Source organism: Tenrec ecaudatus, chromosome 1 (assembly GCF_050624435.1).
Source record: "Tenrec ecaudatus isolate mTenEca1 chromosome 1, mTenEca1.hap1, whole genome shotgun sequence".
Lineage (NCBI taxonomy): Eukaryota > Metazoa > Chordata > Mammalia > Afrosoricida > Tenrecidae > Tenrec > Tenrec ecaudatus.
Window position 1 is genome coordinate 239,356,080 of NC_134530.1, and position 23,561 is coordinate 239,379,640.

Genomic DNA, 23,561 nt, shown 5'->3' on the forward strand with positions numbered 1-23,561 from the left:
AACTCTCATCCACTGCTGGTGGGACTGTAAGTACGTACAGCCACTATGGAAATCAATCTGGCGATACCTAAAACAGATGGAAATAGAGTTACCATATGACCCAGCAATCCCCCTACTGGGCATATACCCAGAAGAGGCAAGAAACAAACCAAGACCAGACATCTGTGCTCCAATGTTCATTGCGGCACAGTTCACAATTGCAAGGAGTTGGAAGCAACCCAAATTTCCATCAACTGACGATTGGATTAAAAAACTGTGGTATATACATACAATGGAATACTACGCATCACTAAAAAGCAGTGATGAACGTATGAGGCACATAGCGGCATGGGAAGAACTGGAGAAAATCATGCTAAGCGAAGTAAGTCAGGCACAAAAGGACAAGTACAACATGAGCCCGCTGAGGTAAGAATTTAAAAAAAAATTTTTTTTTTAAAAGCAAAAGTGGCATAGGGAAAAAAGCTACTGTATACAAACATTTTAGGGGTGAAGACGGTATAGTATGGAAGAGACCAGACCAAAACCAGGGATGTACATGGTAGACAATGGTGGAGGAGGTGGGTAAAGGAAAACAAAAGGATGAATACAAGGAAGAAAAGGGTAGTGGGGTCATGGGGCATTAATCCACCCAAGGGGAGGGTATTGTTTATATCTCCACAGGGAAAGTGGGACCAGACTTCAACCCAGTGTCGCAAGGTGTGAATGCAATATCCCGGCGTGGAGGAGGGAACTGGTGGAGAGGTCTGGGAGGCTGGCCCCAGCACCATAAATTAAGTGGATTCCTGCCCCTCCCCCGAAAATAATTTGTTCCAAAGGACGACATTGACTCTGTAGCTCTGGGAGATGGACATATTTGATCAGAGCACACGGGAGCAGATGAAGGGGCAGGAGGAGAGAGTGGAGCACAGCCTGGCCCACCAGGCCGTGGTGATGATGTTCCTGAGTAGAGCAGCCAGTCCACAGAGAGAACAACATGGCTGGCCCTACTATGAGACATGATGCCCCTCAGTGACTAAGGGCGATACAGGGGACAGCACCGGAGACACAGTGTGGGAATTGCACCTGACCTGATCCCACCACACCGAGGCAAATCACTGGGGGAGTGCAGCGAAACAGCAAGGGAATGGAGTGGCAAGGTCCCCAGGGAATGCTGAAAGTGGACTTCAGGGCCAGGGCGTGGTGCCCCAACAGACTGGACTGGAAAACGCTCCTAAGGGCCAGCAAACGATCCCTGAACTAACTGCAAGCTTTTCTCTTGTGAACTGTTTTGTTCTGTTCTTTGTCAGTGGTTTGTTTTTGTTGTTTTGTTGTCTGGTTGTATACTGTTGCTTTGTTTTCCTCTGTCTAGTTTTCGTGCATGTTAGTGACTCCACAGGTCTGTCTGAATAGGACAGGCTGGATGAACTATCTGGAGGAAAACAACGGGACTGACAGTTCTGGGGGGACTTGGGGTGGGGGGGTAGGGAGGGTAAGGAAGTGGTGTTAACAAACCCAGGGACAAGGGAAAAACATGGGACCCCAAATGGTAGAGAAGGGGGAGTGACAGGCCTGGTGGGAAATGATCAAGGGTAAGGTTGCTTAGAGAAGAGGTATACTCTAGCCCAGGTGGTGATGAAGCATGGTAGTAGGGCAGGAGGAAAGTCAAGGGAGATGGAGGAAAGAGCTAGGAGTCAAAGGGCATTCATGGAGGTCTAGACAAAGACATGTACATGCAAATATATATAGGAGGATGGGGAAATAGATCTATGTGTCCATATTTATAGGTCAAGTATTAAGGTGGCGGAAGGACCTTGGGCCTCTACTCAAACACTCCCTCAATGCATGAATACCTTCTTTTATTAAATTGGAACTCTATGATGCTCACTCTCCTGACACAACGGCTGGAGCCAAAGTGGGTGAACAAGTAAATGTGGTGAAGAAAGCTGATGGTGCCCGACTATCAAAAGAGATAGTGACTGGGGTCTTAAAAGCTTGAAGATAAACAAGTGGCCATCTAGCTCAGAAGCAACAAAGTCCACATGGAAGAACACACCAGCCTGTGTGATCGAGTGGTCCCAAAGGGGTCAGTTACCAGGCATCAAAGAACAAAAAATCATATCATTGACTGCACACCTCCATGATAGGATCGCTGAAGACAAATGGGTGCATAAGCAAATGTGGTGAAGAAAGCTGATGGTGCCCGGCTATCAAAAGAGATAGTGCCTGGGGTCTTAAAGGCTTGAAGGTGAACAAGCGGCCATCTAGCTCAGAAGCAAAAAAGTCCACATGGAAGAAGCACACCGGCCAGTGCGATCACGAGGTGCCCAAGGGACCAGGTATAAGGCATCATGCAAAAAAAAAAAAGATATAAGTGTGTGTATGTATGTGTATATATGTGTATATGTATATATGTATGTGTATATATGTATATATATATATATATATCATATTAAATGAAGAGGGAAGTGCAGAGTGGAGACCCAAGGCCCAAGTGTCGACCAATGGAGATCCCCTCATAGAGGGGTTTAGGAGAGGAGATGGGTTAATTAGGGTGTGAGGTAGTATCGATGAAGAACACAGCTTTCCCCCAGATCCTGGATGCTTCCTCCCCCCAACTACCATGATCCGAATTCTACCTTGCAGGGCTGGATAGGACAGAGGCTGTACATTGGTGCATATGAGGGTTGGAGGTACAGGGAATCCAGGGTGGATGATACCTTCAGGACCAAGGATGTGAGGGGCGATGCTGGGAGAGTGGGAGGGTGAGTGGGTTGGAAAGGGGGAACTGATTACAAGGATCCACATGTGACCTCTTCCCTGGGAGAGGGACAGCAGAGAAGGGGGGAAGGGAGACTCCGGATAGGGCAAGATATGAAAAAATAACGATGTATAAATTACCAAGGGCATGTGAGGGAGGGGGGAATGGGGAGGGAAGGGGGAAAAGAAAAGAGGACCTGATGCAAGGGGCTTAAGTGGAGAGCAAATGCCTTGAGAATGATTGGGGCAGGGAATGTATGGATGTGCTTTATACAATTGATGTATGTATATGTATGGATTGTGGTAAGAGTTGTATGAGTCCCTAATAAAATGTAAAAGAAGAAAAGAGAATAAAATGATTAGGGCAAAGACTGTACAGATGTGCTTTATACAATTGATGTATGTATATGTATGAACTGTGAAAAGAATTGTATGAGCCCCAATAAATTGTTAAAAAAAAGAAAAAAAAAAAGAACAGAAGACAGGATGATCCCAAGCTGTATAAAGTTCAGCTTAACCAAATGTTCTATTTCTGTACCCTGCAGCTCTTTAGAAAAACCACGGCTTCACCAGATAGCTGCTTTCGTTCTTCAGCATTAGCTATAGACTAAAAAGGGGGGAATTGTAGAGAGTCACTGAGCTTTTCTGGTGACTCTCTGAGGATTGAGGGACACTGTAACCTGGAACACTGGGACAATGGTGATGTTTTCCCACATTCTGAGATGCCCTCTGTACACTGAAAACACGGCTGTATTTGTTAAGATTAGTCCCCAAGGAATTGTTTGTGCTTAGAGCTATTTTATCACGATGTTGTTGTTACACTATGCAAGCTATATGCCCTTGCCTCATTATATATAAAGCTGTAATTTGGAAATAAAATTTACCTTTGGATCATCAGTCTAATGGCCACTCTTTATCAGGTCATCACTTACTGCAGGTTCATAACGCTGCATGGTAATGGTTTATTATTTCATATAGTCAATACTTAAATAAGAACAATGAAAGAGGTACACAAAAAGTTTTAAAATATTAACATAAAGATATTAAGTAATAGCTGACCAAAACAGTGTCATTTAGATATTTCCATATTGTTTCTGGATTTGTGTCCTCACTTGCAAAATTCTTTGCTTTTATCAGAGCATCATCAGCTGTGTGATGTATCCTTCACCAGATTTTCACAGTAGGAGTAGGATCCCATTCCTTTAGAGCCGCGCTTCTCAACCTGTGGGTTGCAACTCCTTTGGGGGTCAAATGACCCTTTCATGGGGGTTGCCTGATTCATAGCAATAGCAAAAATACAGTTATGAAGTAGCAACAAAACATTTTATTGTGAGGGGGGGGGGTGTCGCTGTTTGGGCCGGGTCTGGACCAAGGCAGCCTCTTGTACCGGCTTCTCAAGAAGATAAATGACCTGACTTTACTTCAAACACCTGCCTCCAGCATTTTACAAAGCTTACCTCCCTGGACAGAACAGTCTCCTCTCCAGTGTTCTGGGAAGCAAGTTTGTTGAGAACACAATGATATACTGACAGGTCATCTCCTAACCCAAAACTTGCAACCGCAGCGCAAAGAACCTCCTTCCCTTTACAGGCCCATATGCCTTTAAGCTCATACCCTATATATGTCCTGCTGCCCCAGTCCCTAACTCGTTGGGTTGCAGAACCCGCCTGGGGGCTCAAGATGCCCTCGTCCCTTTCTCTGCTCTTGTCTTCCCAGGAGTTCTTTCCCTGTCTCAATAAAATCTTTCTCAACTTCACATTCCTACAACCAATATTCTACCACCCTAAGCTAACTCAGCTCATCCAGAGGGTTAATTCTGCCTGTTCTGTATACAAGGCTATAAATATCCAAGAGGCCCTTAAACCGAAGATCTCCACACACCAATTACGTGGCCACCTGCCTGGTCAAGACTAGCAGATTGACTTCATGTGCCTAAACACAAGAGTTTGATTTCTTCTCCCACCAGTGGATACTTTCACAGGTTGGGTCTAAGCCTTTCCTACAAGATGAGACAACAGACACAGTCACGGGCATTTTGTCAACCCAAATCATCCTCAGGTTCATCTTACCCAACATGCCTATGGGTACCAAGGCCGACCTGAGGCAAGAACCAGGCTAGAGTTGCCAGACCAATACCCAGGCAGGCAAGGATGGCTGGGCCCACCGAGATACAATGCTCCAGTGTGTCTTGGCTGGTCTCTCAGCAATTTTTCACAAAGCAGTTAACTTTGATAAGCTCAGGGAAATTTCTCAAAGGCCGAATGAAAATCCAGCAACATTTTTAACTTGCCTAACTGAAGCTCTTACCCAATACAACCACATAAACCTATCCTCACCAGCAGGGGCACTGTCCTCGCCACACACTTCATTACTCAATCAGCTCCAGACATTAGAATGAAGTTTAAAAAAAAAGGCTGAGGACGGCCCTTGCACCTCTGTCCGGGACTTGCCCCATGCATTCTCAAATTTATCCAGCAGCACATACAAGAACAGTCCAAGGTCACAGTGAATCAGCTTCTTTTCCACTTATACCCACTTGCCCACTAGCCCCCATTCTGCCTGCTTGGAATTTATGCTCCACAGCGCCCCCTACCAGCAGGAAGCAGCCAGACAGATCACAAAACCCATGATCACCAAATAGATCGAAATGTTAGGCAGAAATGGGAACTGGTGGGGCAGGCAAGTGGAACAATACCCTGAAGACAGTGCTCAATAGGGTGCAACAACTGACGTGGCCTTTGAAGCCCTGCCACAGATGGATGGCAGCTTCCATAGCATTGTTACACTGTTACTGAGTTTGAACTGCCCACTTGGCAAAACAGCCGAACCGAAATAACAATTCCCCAGCTACTCCTTCCACTCACACCTATAAAACTCTCCACCTCTTGCTTGGACAGTGTAACTTCATGGGGCCCCAAATGGGGGGCCCTCGTGGAACCTCACCCAGGAGCTCAGGATGCTCCTGTCTCTTTCTCTGCTCTCCCTTCCCTCCCCAGAGCTCTGAAATAAACCTCTGGAGCCATTTTCTACCTTTGCCTTCTTTCCATCGCCAAATCAACCTCACAGTCACCACAACATGAACTGTACTAAAGGGTCACGGCATCAGGAAAGTTGAGAAACTACTGTGTTAGAGGATGTTTGTCAACAGTGATCATGCTTGATATGTTAGAAACAGAGGACTTCTCTTCTCTGAACAAATTATGTTCATCTTTGAAAAACCCTTTCCACTTCTGAACTTAGTAGCAATTGTGCTAACCATATTTTCAGATCTTTGAATCCTTTTAGAAATTGCATAATTCACTCCTAATATCTCGTGGGCATTTGACGCATAACTCAATACAATACAAAAAATGAGAGTGTCACCCTCTGGCTGTTTGGTACTTTTTTTCTTTTCATTTTATATTTGTTACTGAAGTAACAAACACAAGGGAATAAGGTATAACGAGCTTTATAAAATGAGTGACTATTACAAGCATAATTCTGTAACTTTTGATACCTATGGATGGAATAAACATGACTATTGGGGCTTAGAATATGCTGTTGTGCAGATAAACATTAAAAAAGAATAAGGAATACAAATTTGTGATTTCCATGTTGGGCATTATCCAGCTGCCCCCACCTTAGAGAGAACCCTGATTACAGGTGCCATTTTTAACTACTGGTTTGATGAACTCAACCAAAACTAAAGTATAGGCTCTGCTGAACTGGTGAAACCCAGCTTTTTTTTTGTTTCTTTAATCTTTAAATATTGTAATACTTAAAATGATTTGCAGCATTTCTGAATGTATCCTCTATCTTTCAGGAGAGTCCACTTAGCTAATTAAGTGAAATCAAATTTGAATGTTATAAGAACTCAAAACTCACTTCCATCAAGTCAATTCCGACTCATAGTGACTGTATAGCCCAGCATACAACTGCCCCTGTGGGTTCTGAAACTGTAAATCTGTATGTGGGTTTCTGATGAACTCTTTACAGGTGTAGAAAGCATTGTCTTTCTTCCAAGGATCTACTAGTGGCTTCCAATTACTGACCCTGGGATTAGTGGCCCAACATGTAACCACTGCTTCTGCCTGTTTAAAAGCAGAGTATTAAGTTAGAATGATTAAGATGAAGACACTGATCTGCAAAAGAAATTTTCCCTAATCAGGTGGCTTTTGTCTATGGCACTAAACTCTTGGACATGCTCATTGTCTTCTGGTATTAAAGATGTGTTATTGGGAAATTTGAAAAACCATATTTTAGTAGAATGCCTTCTGATTTACATAATGACAATCCTTGTATTCTAGAATTCTTTTTATTTTGTAATTTATTGGGGGCTCGTACAACTCTTATCACTATCAAAAATCCATTGTGTCAAGCACATTTGTACATTTGTTGACCTCATCATTGTCAGAACATTTGCTTTCTACTTGAGCCCTTGGTATCAGCTCATTTTTTCTCCTCCCTCACCATTCCGCCCTCCCTCATGAACCCTTGATAATTTATAAATTATTATTTTGCCATATCTTATACTATCTGATATCATCCACTTCCCCACTGTCTGTCCCACAGGGAGGAGACTACATGTAGATCCTTGTAATCAGTTTCCCCTTTCTCCCTCACCTTCCCTCCACCCTCCTGGTATCGCCACTCTCACCACTGGTCCTGAGGGCTTCATCTGTGCTGGATTCCCTGTGTTTCCAGTTCCTATCTGTACCAGTGTACATCCTCCAGTCCAGCCAGGTCTGTAAATTAGAGTTGGGATCATGCTAGTGGGGAGGGGGGGCGGGGAGGAAGCATTCAAGAACTAGAGGAAAATTGGATGTTTCATCATTGCTACACTGCACCCTGACTGGCTCATCTCCTCCCTGTAGCCCTAGAAGTAAATTCTTTTGGTTTATTTTTCTAGGAAATCTTGCTGCATTGGTATTATAAATTTATTTACACAAAGGATCACCATTTCTATTAGCATCAAGTGTTTGAAAGTCCTTGGGCATTTTTTGTAAAATAATAAAATAGCAAGTTCTGCGGGGTTTTTTTTTAATTTTTCTTTTAATGGTAGGGTGAGTGTAGGCTGTAAAAAATGATGTTAAACTAATCATGGATTTATTATGTGTCCATAAAAGTAGTAGTCAAGCCAGGTAGGAAGCATGCCACAGACAAAAAGCCAAGGTTTTGAAGTGGAGCATTGAAGTGCCTTATCCAGTTTTGAAGGCTGACAGAGAAAGACGTGACAGTCTGCGCCCTCAAAGATCACAGCCTTGGAAAACCTCTGGGGCAGTTCTGCCCTACCCTGCAGTGGGCTTGCTATGAGTCAGAATCGACCCAACGGCACACAGCAACTCACAATCATAAAGCCTGTAACGGCCTTTACACTGTGCCTGAAACCCCTTAGATTTGCTGCAGCCTTTGTGTGAATTGAGCAGTACAAAACACTAGATGTCAGTGTTGTAGTTCTGACATTTTACTAGGATATTAACATTTTCTGCTTTTAATCACCCAAGTAATTCTTTAGTGACCCAAACTTTTAAGCCCTCTGCCTTTTTCATGTTTAGAAAAATGCTTGCTTGAAGCAGTGTTTTGAAAGAATTACTTACTGTATATACTCGTGTATAAGTCAAGTTTTCCAGCACATTTTTAAGTAATTTTATTAGGGGCTCATACAACTCTTATCACAATCATACATACATCAATTGTGTAAAGCACATCTGTACATTCATTGCCCTCATCATTCTCAAAACATTTGCTCTCCACTTATTTTTCCCCTCTCCCCACTCCCTCCTCCTTCATGTGCCCTTGATAATTTAGAAATTATTATTTTGTCATATTTTGCCCTGTCCGACGTCTCCCTTCACCCACTTTTCTGTTGTCCACCCCCCAGGGAGGAGGTCACATGTAGATCCTTGTAATCGGTTCCCTCTTTCCAACCCACCTTCCCTCTACCCTCCCACTATCGCCACTCACACCACTGGTCCTGAAGGGATCATCCACCCTGGATTCCCTGTGTTTCCAGTTCCTATCTGTACCAGCGTACATCCTCTGGTCTAGCCAGACTTGCAAGGTAGAATTTGGATCATGATAATGGGGCGAGGGGGCGGAGGAAGCATTTAGAAACTAGAGGAAAGTTGTATTTTTCATCGGTGCTACATAACACCTTGACTGGCTCATCTCCTCCCCTAGACCCCTCTGCAAGAGAATCTCCAGTGGCCGACAAATGGCCCGGTGCATTTTTTAATGCAGTTTTTGTGGTAAAATTAGGTGCCTCGGCTATTTGGATCCGCTTATACTCGAGAACATGCAGTATTTTATTGCTAGCATCTGTGTCATGTTGCTAACCCTGGGGAACAAAACATATGTAAGCTTTGTACAAGTAGTTTTCAATGAACCACAGTCTCCACACTTTGTTTCTCAGTGCACTTTCCAGGAAACAATGACTCAATGGGATGCTTTCAGGGGAAACACTTTCATGGCCCTGGAATTTGCTACATAGTAGACCCGCAGATTTTTGTTGATTTAAACGATTACACCATTAACTTTTGTTTAACAAAATGGAGATACTTAAAAAAATACTCTGGGTAGTAATATAATTCTTATATCATCCACGTTTACACATTAAAGCCTAGAACTATTAATGTCTTCAGAATTCATAAATTTTCACCAAGATGATATGCAAAAAACTTCAAGTTAAATATGAGGTACTCCCAAGAAATGGAGAGGTGGGATGCTAGGCAAGCATTGAGCACCTTGCTCTGAGTTAGTGCACCTAGTGGTGTTGCCTGGGGAGGTTCTCACTGGTCACAGTGAATTTTTTCGTATACGCAGTTTCGCTCAAACCTTGTTTTTTTGTGATGGTTGATTTAAGAGTACAGCTGGAATTTTGTTTCCTGCTTGGGAAAAATGCCACAAAAATGGTTATGGTGTTGACCATAGCTTATAGGACAGTGCTATGGTGAAAAACTCAAGTGTAAGAATGATTTTCTCATTTCAGAAAACAGTGAAATGTTGATTGATGACAAACTTCCGTCTAGATATTCTGTCAACTTCCCAAATGGATGAAAGTGTCAACTTGTAGTGCATTTGGAGCTTGTTCCATCAGGTCAGACTGCTAAGCAAGCTTTCTAGTTAAGAGGTTCTGAAAAGATAGCGTAATGCTGTGTGACAAAAAAAAAAAGCTTGCTTTGTGGTAGTCATAGGACTGGATTTGCCACCACGACAATGCACCTGCTCACGCATCCTTCTCTGTGCCAGTGTTTTGTCAAAAACAGCCTGCCTCTCTTGCACCACATACCTGAATCACCTGAGCTCACTCCGTGTGACTTCTTTCCGTTCCTGAAAATGAGGGACATGAAAGGATAGCATTTTCTGATGTAGAAGAGGCAAAGTAAAAAAAAAAATCAAGGAAGGTACTGTCAGCCATTCAAACATGAGTTTGAAAAATGTTTCCAAGAATGGATTCACAGATTTGACAAATGTATTACATGCACCAGACTGTACTTTGAAGGTGATAAGGGTGCTTAATACATAGCTTTGAAAAAAAATCTGTCTTTTGTGGGGTACCCCTTCGTGTTTGAGAAATAAGTTTCTATTTTAAAAGATCTTCTCTTTACTAACAAGCATATAACTCCATTTGGAAGTAGGATTATCATTTCTTTGTTTTAACATTTCTTGAAATGTTTTTTTCAGGCAAGGAAAAAATGTATTGTGTGGTTGAGACTATACTCATCAAAAGATAGACCAATGTGACAGTTCCTGCAGTACCGTTTAGGGACATTGGTGACATACTTTCAGTTGTGCGCCCTCTCTCATCCTTCTTTTCTGAGTTATACTTTCTGCACTAACAGTCCTTGCCTCCTGAGAGTCCAAGCTCACCTTTCCAGCAGCTATTAGTCTGCTAACGGCAGCCATAGAGACTATGCGCCTAATTACCTCCATGAACAACAGCCTATCATGTCATGAAACCAGAAGAAATAGATGGTGCCCAGATGAATATGTTGATCAAAGAGTGCAGAAGTATCCTCAAAAGGGGCAATTTAGACAAGAATTATTTCTCTAGTTTCTCTGGAGTCATGAAAGTAGATGAACCCTTGAAACTCTTTCCAAGATAAAATTCACACCTTATTGAAAATATATCCTAAAGTCTTTAAATTTCTTTTAAAATTTTATTGGGAGCTCTTACAGATGTAACACTCCATAATTCAGTTAGATCAAGTGTACTTGTGTAATTGCCACCACAATTTGAAAACATTTTCTTTCTTTAACTCTTGCTATCAGTTCCCCTTTACCCCCACCCTACACCCAGGAACCCTTATTATTCTTATTATATATATATTTGCCATATCTTACCCCATCCAATATATCCACTCACCCACAACTCTGTTATTCACTCTTCTTGAGTGGGGTTGTAGTCATCCTTGCTATCAGCTCCCCGCTCGCCCTGTATTCTCAGGAAATCATTTCTTCTATTCTTAAGGATTATCTATCTTGGCTTTCATGCATAGAATGATCTTAATTATATAAATGAACATATGCAGGTCTAACAAGATTAATGTGTTAAAACAAAGACCATAATAAGGGAGGGGATATTAAAATGCTAGTGGAGAGTTATGTTTCATCAATGCTGAACCACACCCTGGATTTACCATCCCTTCTGTGTGGTCCTTTCTTTGTGGAACTATCCAATTATCTTCACTGGGTCTCCACTTTGATCACATTCCTTCTCATCAATTTGATTGCTTGTTTCTAAACTTCTGATACCAAATCCCATCTACACCTCATCATTACATAGGCTAGTGTGCTGCTTCTGGTTGGCTTTGCTGCTTCCCTGCTAGATGGCTGCTTGTTTAACTACACGTTTTTATATCTTAATTGATGGGCTCTACCAGTTTTCTTCCACATTTACCTATGCACCCATTTTGTCTTCAGCAATTGTGTCTGGAAGGTGAGTATCATACAGTGCCACCGTATTAGAACAAACTGTCCTTGTGCTTAGGTAAGAAGAGGCTCAAAGTTTATCTGCTTCCTTGTTATATTTGCATGTATATACACATATAGACAAATAGAGCTTTATTTATATATTTACATATATACATATCTATATACCTATTTATATATTATTTTACATTTTTCTTTCCCCCTGCCCCGCTGTCATGTTTATCCATCATTCATCTTTCAGTAATTCCTCACAGATACAAACACTACCAGGAACATTACAACCTCCTTGCCGTCAGTTTTATAACCTTTGCTATCCCGGTCCCTGTCATTATTGGCTCACCATTCACCTCCCCCACCTTCTTCCCTCCCGTGCCCCCCCCCCCCAAAATCTATCAGTCCATCCCAAGCTATCTCCTTGGGATTGCTCATCCTGCCTATCTTTCAAAGAGACAGCACAAATAGTTCCAAGTCTAACTGGTGTCCTGACCGAGAGTAGATGAAGGTCCCTCTGTTAAATAGCAAGCTGGACCACCATCAGCCCAATCCTCTTTTCTTTCAGGGTTCTCTCAATATCCTGGGACCCACTTACCTAACATCACTTTATATCCTTTTAGTCCTCAGCATTCACGTCCAAAAGGCACATATTCTACAAGTCCCCCTTGTTCTTTCTGCAGTCAGGATAGAGCAGTCCGCCCTCCCCTTCCTCTCACCCCACTGCGTGTTACACCTTTAGTCTTTCAGTGTGGCCCCCTTATGAGTACCCATCAACCAGTCCAGATGAGGTGCCAAGCCCTGCCCCCTGGGTCAGAAGTCTATAATCAGGATTCCTCAGGTACTTTGCGGCTTTGCTCCCATTGCTGGTCTGTTGTACTCCCCTCCTTGTTTCCCCCCATATGGGCTGGTCAGACTGGCCTCTGTCCCCGACTGAATCTTCAGGACTCTCCTCTGTATCACTGTCATCTAGGGAAGGGATGTCATGTCTCAAGCTGAGGCCGGCCCTGCAGTCCTTTCTGTGAATTGGCGCTCTGAGCAGAAACATCACCCTTCAGATTGGTCCACTGAAATGAGGTGTACTCTCTCTCTCTCCCTTTCCTGTGGAGTCATAAACAATATCCCCTCTTTGCATAGATTAGTGTGCTTGTCCCTAATTGCTGTCTAGGCCCCCCACCCCTTCCCCATCCACCATGAGCTTTAAAGGCATATGATAGGTGGGTGGAGATATCCTTCACTGGTGCTATCTGCATATCTTTTTTTTATTATGTATGAATCATTGGGTTTGGTCTAGCTCATGCCAGAGTATCTGGTCCTCAGTCTGAGAATTATGTGTGGTGCTCATTTTCCCTTATGACTGTTCTGCTGTTTGAACTTACCTCAGTGGACTCATGTTTTATGTGACCTTTTGTGCTTGGCTAACTTCACTCAGCATATTATCTTTCAACTCTTTTTCATGAGATGAGGTGTTTCATCATTTCATCACTAATTTTTAGGAATGTGTAGTATTTCATTGCATGTATGTACCAGAGGTGTTATTTGGTAATCATTTTATTGGGGCCTCGTATAACTCTTATCACAATCCATACATACATCCATGTGTCAAGCACATTTGTACATTTGTTGCCATCATCATTCTCAAAACATTTGCTTTCTACTTGAGCCCTTGATATCAGCTCCTCATTTTCCTCCTCCCTCCTCACTGCCCCCTCATGAAACCTCAGTAATTTAAAAATTATCTTACATTGTCCAAAATCTCCCTTTACCCACTTTTGTGTTGTCCATTCCCCAGGGAGGGGGTTATATGTAGATCCTTGGAATTGGTTCCCCCCTTTTCCCCCACCCCCACTCCACCCTCCCAGTATTGCTACTCTCACCACTGGTCCTAGAGGATTCATTTGTCCTGGATTCCCTGTGTTTCCAGTTCCTGTCTGTAACAGTGTACATCCTCTAGCCAGATTTGTAAGGTAGAATTGGGATCATGATAAGGGGGTATGGGGGAGGAATCATTTAAGAACTAGAGGAAATTTGTATGTTTCATCATTGCTACCCTGTACCAGAGTTTTTAAATTCCTTTTTCTATCAATGGAAATTTAGGCTGTTTTCAATTCATTGTGATTGTGAACTGTGAAGCAATGAACTTTGGAGAAGACCGGACAGGTCGTGGTCTGTTTCTTATTTTGGGGGCGGTACATGCCCCGTAGTGGAATTGCTGTGTTATATGGTAATTCAATTTACATCTGTTTTAGGTAGTGCCAAAACACTTTCCACAGTGACAGTATGTACCTACAAGACCACCATCAGTGAATGAGAGTACCTGTCTCATTATATCCCTTCCAACATTTGTTACTATCTGTTGTTTTATGAATTGGGCTATTGTTGTGGATGTTAGGTGGCATCTCAGAGATTTGATTTGCATTTACCAGATGACTAATGATTGTGAATGTTTTCTGATATGTTGCCCATTCAGGTTTCCTCCTTTGTGAAACTTATGTTCATGTCTTTTGCCCACATCCTCAGAGGGTTATTTATTTATTTTCTTGTTGTAAGCTTGCAGGATTCTGTAGATTTTAGTAATATGCCCTTTGACTGTTATGTCATTACTAAATAAGTTTTCCCAGTCTGTGGACTCTTTCGTTACTCTTTTGATGAAGTCTTGTGAGTACACAATGTTTATCTTTAGTATGTTCTTCTTGTCTACCTGTGCATGTGCAGCCTTCATTATTTCTGATAGCCCTTGTAGTTCCTGCGCTAAGGTTCTCAGCTGTCCCAATTTTCTCATTGATGTTCCTGCTAGTTTGGGGTTTGATCTCAAGGTCTATGATCCACCTTGAATTTGTTATGTATGGAGAGAGGTCAGGGTCTTCCTTCATTCTTCTGCAGGTTGATATCCAGTTGTTCCAGCACCATTTGTTAAAAAGGGCATCCACTTCCTATGTGATATTTTTGGGGCCCTTATCAAAGATCAGTTGTCTGTGTGCTGCTCTTTTTATTTCCGTATTTTCTGGCTAGTATCTATTGGTCTGAGTTTCTCTCATGCTACCAGTACCATTTCTGGTTTGACAACTGTGGCTGCATAATAAGTTTTAAAGTCAGGTAATGCAAGCCCGCCCACTCTCTTCTTCTTGAGGAGTTTGTTGCCAATTCTGTACTTCTTCCCTTTCCACATGAAGTTGGTAGTCAGTTTTTCCTGTACTTTGAAATAAGATGCTTGTATTTGTATTGGGATTACATTGAACTTATATAGTGCCTTGGGTAGTGTTGACATCTCTACACTAGTGAGCCTTCCGATCCACAAGCATGAGACATTCTTCCATTTGTGAAGGTCCCTTTTGGTTTCTTGTAATAATCTGTAGTTTTCATTGTACAGATCTTCTGATTTTTTTTAAAGTATATCCCTAGCTATCTCAATCAATGCTTCGCTATTGTGAAGGGTACTACCTTCTTGGTCTATTTCTGTAATCCTATCAGTTGTATATAGCCATCCATTCATTCTATCAACAACAACTTCTGCTTGTTGATTTGGTATCCCTTCACTCTACCATATTACTCTATCACTTTCATCACTCCTGTTGTAGAGCCTTTGGGGTTCTCAATATATAAAATCATATCATCTGCAAATAATGATAATTGTACTTTGTCTTTCCCCATATATATATATATTTGATATCCTTCCATTGCTTTTTATTAGCTAGGATGTCCAGGACAATGTTGAATAAAAATTGAGGACAAGGGACATTCTTGTGTGGTCACTTTTTTCAGTGGGAATGTTTTCATCTTTTCTTTATTGATTATAACACTGGCTGTTGGGTTTTCATATATAGCTTTTATTATATTAGTAAATTCCTTCCAATCCTATCTTCTTGAGTATCCTAATTAGGAATGGATGTTGAATCTTGTCAAATGCTGCATTTTTGTCTGTTGATAGTATCATGTAGCTCTTGTCCCTTTCTTGTCAATGCAGTGTATGATGCTGATGTTTTTTGGATGTTGAACTATCCCTGCATCCCTGGTATAAATCCCACTTGGTCATGACGGATAATTTTTTTAATATACTTTTGTATTCTATTGGCCAAAATTTTGTTAAGAATTGTTGCATCAAAAAAAAGATATATGTGTGTGTATGTATGTGTATATGTATATATATGTGTGTGTGTGTGTGTGTATATATATATATATATATATATATATATATATATATATATATATATATATATATATATACCATATTAAATGAAGGGGGAAGTGCAGAGTGGAGACCCAAGGCCCAAGTGTCGGCCAATGGAGATCCCCTCATAGAGGGGTTTAGGAGAGGAGATGGGTTAATTAGGGTGCGAGGTAGTACCGATGAAGAACACAGCTTTCCCCCAGATCCTTGATGCTTCCTCCCCCCAACTACCATGATCCGAATTCTACCTTGCAGGGCTGGATAGGGCAGAGGCTGAACACTGGTACATATGAGGGCTGGAGGCACAGGGAATCCAGGGTGGATGATACCTTCAGGGCCAAGGGTATGAGGGGCGATGCTGGGAGAGTGGAGGGTGAGTGGGTTGGAAAGGGGGAACTGATTACAAGGATCCACATGTGACCTCTTCCCTGGGAGAGGGACAGCAGAGAAGGGGGGGAAGGGAGACTCCGGATAGGGCAAGATATGACAAAATAACAATGTATAAATTACCAAGGGCATATGAGGGAGGGGGGAATGGGGAGGGAGGGGGAAAAATGACCTGATGCAAAGGGCTTAAGTGGAGAGCAAATGCTTTGAGAATGATTGGGGCAGGGAATGTATGGATGTGCTTTATACAATTGATGTATGTATATGTATGGATTGTGAATAGAGTTGTATGAGTCCCTAATAAAATGTAAAAAAAGAAAAGAGGAGAAAAAAAATGATTAGGGCAAAGAATGTACAGATGTGCTTTATACAATTGATGTATGTATATGTATGAACTGTGATAAGAGTTGTATGAGCCCCTAATAAATTGTTTTTTAAAAAGGGGAAAAAAATCTACCAATGCTCAAGCAGAAACCAAATGTTTTGAGAATGATGATAGCAACAAATGTACAAATGTGCTTGATACAATGGATGTATGTATGGATTGTGATAAAAGTTGTATGAACCCCCAATAAAATGATTTTAAAAAAAAGAATTGTTGCATCAATGTTCATTAGGGATATCAGCCTGTAGTTCTCTATTCTTGTGGGATCCTTGCTCAGTTGGGTCTCAGTGTTATACTAGCTTCATAGAATGTGGTTTGGGAGCTTGTTTAGAATTGGTGGCAGCTCTTCCCTGAATGCTTCATAGAATTCTCCTGTAAAGCCATGTAGGCTGGTTGTTGTTGTTGTTTATTTTTTTCCACTTGGTAACCCCCTCTTTAGCTGAATGTTGTGTATATGTGTGGGGATTCATTTATGTCTTTTCCCCATTGGGTCAACAACATCCTAGGTGATGCTTTCAGTGTATTTATGTCTGGATAGTGTTACACTATGAAGTGGTCTCATGTTTGTACTCTAGATGTTGGTGATCTGTCCCAAATGAGTTAGAAAATAACTTTCATAGTGCTGTTTTTTTTAAAAAATACATTCTCTAAAAATTTTCTGATTTGGGAAAACTCTTATCTTAGTATTTTCTCCATTGATTGTAATGCTGGCTGTTGACTTCAAATTTCAGAAAATGCTACTCCATTCTCTCTTCTTCATGGTTTCTGCTGATAAGGCTGAGCATATTCTTATCCGATTTCCCTTGTTGGTGGCTGCATTTTTTCTCTAGGTGCTCTTATGATTTTCTCCTTTTCTACACAGTTGGATAATTTGGCTACAATATGCTTGGTGTGTTCTTCTTGGGGTTCAGTCTCATTGGTGTACTTGCTGCTTCTTGGATGACTATCTTATTCTCCTCAATTACATTGGGGAAGTTTTCTTCTAGGAAACTTGTTTGGCTTTTGATTTTTTTTCATAACGTCTGGATCTGGTATTCCAATTACTCAAATATTGTTTCCCTTCATAGCATCACTCATTGTTCTCAGGTTTTCTTCAGCTTCTTTGATTATCTTATTTGTCTTTCCCATTTGTCCACTTCTGCTTGGCTATCCTTGAGGTCACTGATATAATTCTCTGCCTCTTTTAGCCAGTTGGTAAGGTCTTTTACTGTTTTCTTTGCTTGTGCTGCATTATTCCTTAACTCTTGTTTTTTCCTTAAGTAAGTGGAATTTATCCTATTTTTTCATTCTTCTGTATTGAATTCATCATTTCCGAAATGACTGTAAGCAGCATTCTGAAGATCTCTCCCTGTGGTGGTTCCAAGTTTGTTTCTTCTATATACATTGCTAAGTTCAGATCCTCTTCAGATATTATGGTTCATTTCTCTTGATTTCTTGTAGTGACTGCTAATGTGGGTAATAGTTTATGCAGCATTTTGGTGCCACTGAATGTGGTACTTTATGTGCCATGTGTACAACAACACTGAGGATGGCTCTGGCCAGGTCTGTGTATGGCAAATTTGGCTCTGTGGCTTGGGGTGGGGTGGCCTGAGCTGTGTGTAGCAGATGGCTCCCGTGTCCCAAGTGAACAGGGCGGAGTGAGCTGCAGGTACAAGTAGTCTGCTGCACTTCCTACAGGACCTGCTTTGGCAGCACTGGCAGGCCAGCGCCTCCAGCCACTGGCTGCTCAGGCTACAGTGATAGTGCTGACTGAGGGGCTGGACCTGGGCAGCGCTATAGATCAGGATGCTAGGATCGGGTTGGCTGGATTGACTGGCAGCACAAGCCTGTGAACGAGGCAGGCGGGGAGGGGGGCAGAGAGCTGTCAGCTGCAGCTTCTCTCAGCCTCTCTGGGTCTCTCCCATGGTGCTGCAGGGAAGTGGGGTATGCCACGGCACAGTGACTGAAGATCCACAAGCAGCATGGGTTGTGTGGACCCAGCTGTTTAGATCCCTAGACCCAATTCAGAATTCTCCTGTGTCGCTGCTCAGGCCACAACTATGAATCTCAGTTTGGGAGGGAGTGGGGGGTGGCAGACAGCACAAGTGGTACTCTTTAGTGTGGGCAGGGTATATGGCTTCAAGCCACACTGCCGCTTGACACTCTGGATGGAGGGGCAAGACAGAACAGAGACATAGGTATGGTCAGTCCATACACCAGGACAGAGCCCTGGTGTGTTGCAAGACCTGAATGGGCATCCTTCCCTCCACACTCAGCCACCCAATCTTAACCTAGCACTTTCATGGCGCTCCCAACACTATCTCCCCTATGCTGACACCATTCTCCCCAAAGCGCTTCTGTACTATTTTTGACACATTACAAACACTGCCTATTTCAAGATCTGCTTTTTAAAATGTAATATATTATTTTGTTTTCTGTGTTTGATTGTAATTTTATATAATAGTTACTTTTTTAAAAATCTTAGTTTATGCTCATGTGTTTGAGGTTCATTTTTTATTTTGTTATTTGCTGCTTTACTAATATGTTAAAGATTTTTTAATATTAGATATGTAGTATTAAATGTTAGATTCCATTTCCTTTTTGTTTAATTCTCAATACTTCACATGAAAATATGTTCAGTATAAGTAATACCAAAATTTCAAATTTCAAAATTTAGGTCTTTTAAAAATTAATTCTATCTTCACTTGTAGCTTACAGTGAAGAGATTAGTAGGAAATTAATGTAAAATATATTATCTTCCTATTATGTTGGACATGGTAACACGGTACTTTATAAAAAAGACTATACTAGCCCAAGAATAGTTCCTATGGAGCAGAGATCAGCCATAGCTCCCCTCTCCAACCTTCTATTTTGACCCCATCCTGCCAACCCATGACATTCTGTTTCTATGCTAGGTGTAAGAGTCCACTGAAAGACCACAAAGATAATATTATATTCATGATTATGGGGCTAATTAGGGAAGCTAACAGGTTACAAGAGTCAATCAGAAATATTAAGTATGCATTCCTATAGTCCAATGTTTTTTTCCAGCCACATTAGCACATATGCCTCTCTGATCCTCAACCATGAGGCTCCTTGGCATCTGCCCTGGTTGGGCATGTGTTAACAAAGCTTCTTTATTGCTTATCAATACCCAAAGGTTACCCACTCTGCAAGGCAGATTGCTGCCGGAAGACACTCAGCTTTCCTTATTCTGTGGTCAGGGAAGCTTGCTACTCTCTCTCATGCTCTTAGTCCAGGTTGACTAGAGAAACAAATTCATGGATATTCATAAATATATAAGAAAGAGCTTTATATAAAAGAGCAATTGTATATTGAGAAAACATCTGAGCCCAGTCCAGATCAAGTCCATAAGTCTGATATTGGCCCATATGTTTGATACTAGTCAGTAAATTCCTCTTTAGACTCACGTAGCACATGCAATGATGCTGAATGCAGAAAGATCACAGGCCAGTGGGTAGGTCTTCTGGATCCAGTGTCAGTTGTACAATCTGAATGCTGGCACAGGTCTCCACATGTCTCCTCTAGCTCTCTGAGTGTCTCAACAACAGGAAAGGGAAGGTGGAGAGAGTGGTCTGGCCTCCAGTGAGCGATTTACCTCAGTTGCAGTTCTAAATGAGGTCATCAAGGGGTTATCAAGCTGTGACTTGATTGACAGGCTAGCTTCCACCCCTTTGCTCCAGTTGACAGGAAACTACATAATTGCCACACATGCTATCATCACTTCTCTGTATGGATTTCAGACACACGTCACTCATGGCTCTTCTTTCTTGATGGTCATGGAAGTCTCTGTGCCTTAGAAGTCACCTGCTCCTAAGATGCCTCGTCTTATACCCAGTGGAATGGTAAAACTGACTACTCCTCTCCCTTTTCAGTGGTTGCTTCCTGCTCATAGTGCTCCTGTAGGATGGAGAGGAGCTGCCTGAAAGGTGTCCAAGACTGTACATTTGTGTGGAATCAAATTACTGTGTCTTCCTCCCATGTGTCAGCTGATGGAGTTGAGCCTTTGACCCTTCAGTTAGCACTCAAGCTGTTTACCACTGCACCACTGGGAATCTTTAAACCTCATAAATAACATGTGTACTCTTCACTCATCTAAATTGTTATCTGAGAATTCATATCTATTGAGAATAGTAAGAAAATCTACACATTGACTATTCTGAGCATTAACAGCCTACACCTGGTGGTAATGAACACTGAGGTGCAAGGCAAGAGCAACACAGATTGTTGGGTAAGGTTAATATGTTAGCTCATGCAGGCCATTCTTGGAGTTTTGGCAGCAATAGGCAATAGTATTGGACAGTTATAGAATGAAGTAGTCCTCCTTTGTTTTGTGCTCTTTTGTGGTCATCCACTACTTTCCCATAACACCTATTTTGTAAAATGACCTAATCTTGTCAACAATAACTTACAACTTTGAATTTTCACCTTGAAGTTACCTTACAATAATTTTGACGTTTGAATAGGCTCTATTTGGCAGAGATTGACATTTTAATTCAGCCAACCAAGAGTGCAATTCAATCATCTGTCTTGGGCAGAGTTTACTTCACTAGATAATTTCTTTCCCTAACTGTAAAAACACTCAATAGTTTAATGCAAGGTATATAATACATAAGTGTGGCAGCTACATAATCCTTTGTCAACTTGCAAAGGGGTGGAGTTTAGCCTGTCAATCAGGCCACAGCTTGATGACCTCATTTGGGGGTGCTAAGGAGATGCATAGTTGACTGGAGACCAGATACACACAGACTCACTCTGTTTTTTTTCCTGATGACAAGACACATAGAGTTATGGTAGAGCCCTGGAGCCAGAGGAACTGCAAGGAGACTGACTCCAGCGCTAGATGCTTATCCCACCACTGGATCCACAAGAATTTCCACCCACTGGCCTGTGATCTTTATGCATTCAGCATCATTGTATGCGTTTCGTGATTCTGCAGTGGAATTTATAGGTTAATATCGGGCATATAGGCTAATATCAGACTTAGGGATTTGATCTGGACTGGGATGTTTTCTCAATATACTAATTCCTCTTTTATATAAAGATCTTTCTTATACACATATGAATGTCTATGAATTTGTTTCTCTAGTCAACCTACACTAACACAGCAAGGTTGGATTTTAGTTTCTCTTGTTCATGGATTCATTATAGTATCATTATGGGTCGATTTAAACTCTTAAATATCTGTGTCAACTCATCAGAGAAGTTAATTTGATAATTTTGTACTATTTTCTTGCTAGTTTATTGTTTTTGCTGTTTTTTGTGTATAGAATAAGCTTCATTAGTCTCTTCCGGTAAGGTTGAATATCCTAACTAAGGTCCATGGATTAAATAGCACCCTGCACTGGCCTCTGTCAGCATCTCTCACCATCCTGGCAGCAGGAGTGCAGTGAGGGCTGGTGGATAGACGTCTGTCTGAATGCATGGTTTTAAAGCCTCTGTGGCTTCCTGTCATCCTGATTAGTCAGGCATTGGGGGCCTGATGGCAGTGGGTGGGGGGCACTCTGGTTTTCCACTGATTTGGCAACAATGGGACTTGGAGATGGCCCCTCCTAGGGAAGACAGGTGCAGAGCTGTTAGCTTCATGAAGGGCTCCAGAGATCTGGTCATCGCCTTGGCAACCTCCACTTAGGGTATGTCATTTCCTTTGTTTGTTTCTATTCCTGGGTTCTGTCGGAAGCTGTGGATTGGAAGAGGATGGCTTTTCTTTCGATGACAAAGCAAAAACAGCTGATAATGAGGATGCTGATGCTGAATCTAGTGTTGGGCCGAATGCAGGCTGGATAGATGCCATGGCTAAAATTCTTAACCAAAAACTCTTACAAGTAAGCCGACCATTCTGATCAAAGATAAGGAGCAGGAAAAGGAGAAAGACAAGCTAAAGCAAGAGAGACTCGAGAAAAGAGGTGTGTCCTAAAGGTTGTCTTTTGTATTAGATGGTTTGCTTGGTGGAATTGCTGTCTGTACCAGATTATTTGCAGTGTTTAACATTCTGCTTTTATATTTGCCTTTTCTATGAGGGTACATATCAAGATAAAGTTAGTCTAAATTACTCCATTTAGCATGTTCACTGCTAATGATCTAAGCAAAGCAATACAGATGTAATTATAAATATGGAAATGATGACTATAGCGCAATATATTATTCTATGTAGTTGTTCATATTCTGCCTTTTTCAGGCCTTGCACTAATCTTGATGTTTGAATAGGTTATACAGGAAGCATGTTGATTTGTTGTTGTTGAAAATCTGTTTTAGAATGTATAGTCACTGCGGAGGTACAGTGGGAATGGACTTGGCTGAGAACGGAAAGGCTAGCAATTTGAACCCACCTACTGCTCCCAGGGAGAGTTCCCTGGGGTAGCCTGCTGTTGTATAGATTACAATTTGGGAAGCTTCTGTCCTATAGGGTCACTGTGAATACAATATCTGTGAGGATGTCATAAGATAAAGAGATTATTTCCTTGTTAGATACACTTGAATCCATTATGCCTTTTGTTCCATCACTCATGATACAAGTTAGACTGTTATAATCTGTTAATTAAAGTTCAAAAGTTAGGCATGAATTTATTGTGTACTGTAAGCATAAAGAAACAATGATATAGTATACGTTTATCCCTTATTCTTGATGGTGTCTCTGTGTTGAAATGTAGTTAGTGAAATAAGTATTCTTTCCTAATAGAAGAAAAAACATGGTTTTCTAAAATTGTGCAGGCATTTTGCACTGCTGATTCTAAGAGCACCCAGGTTTTATAACTGGTTCATGTGCTCTCCTGCTAGCCAAAAAGGTGGAGGTGCCTTGGAAGAAAGGCCTGACAATCTAGATAAATAAAAAACCAGCTGGTGAAAGCCCTATGCACACTTTCTGCCAGAGCACACTTGGGTTTTCCTTGATTGGGATTGGTATGAAGGCAGCTGGTTCATTTATTGGTAAAAATAAAAGAGAAACAAATCAGAATTGACACATATTTCCATGAACGTTCACCA

The 23,561-nt window shown here is 41.6% G+C and overlaps 1 protein-coding gene across 1 annotated transcript in view; it reads left to right on the forward strand.

Moving 5' to 3' along the window:
- RRP15 (ribosomal RNA processing 15 homolog) overlaps positions 1-23,561 on the forward strand; it is a 79,033-nt gene that overhangs the window by 38,652 nt on the left and 16,820 nt on the right. The window contains 2 exon segments of the mRNA XM_075542587.1: positions 22,210-22,385; positions 22,388-22,485. Coding sequence (XP_075398702.1) covers positions 22,210-22,385; positions 22,388-22,485 — 274 coding nt within the window.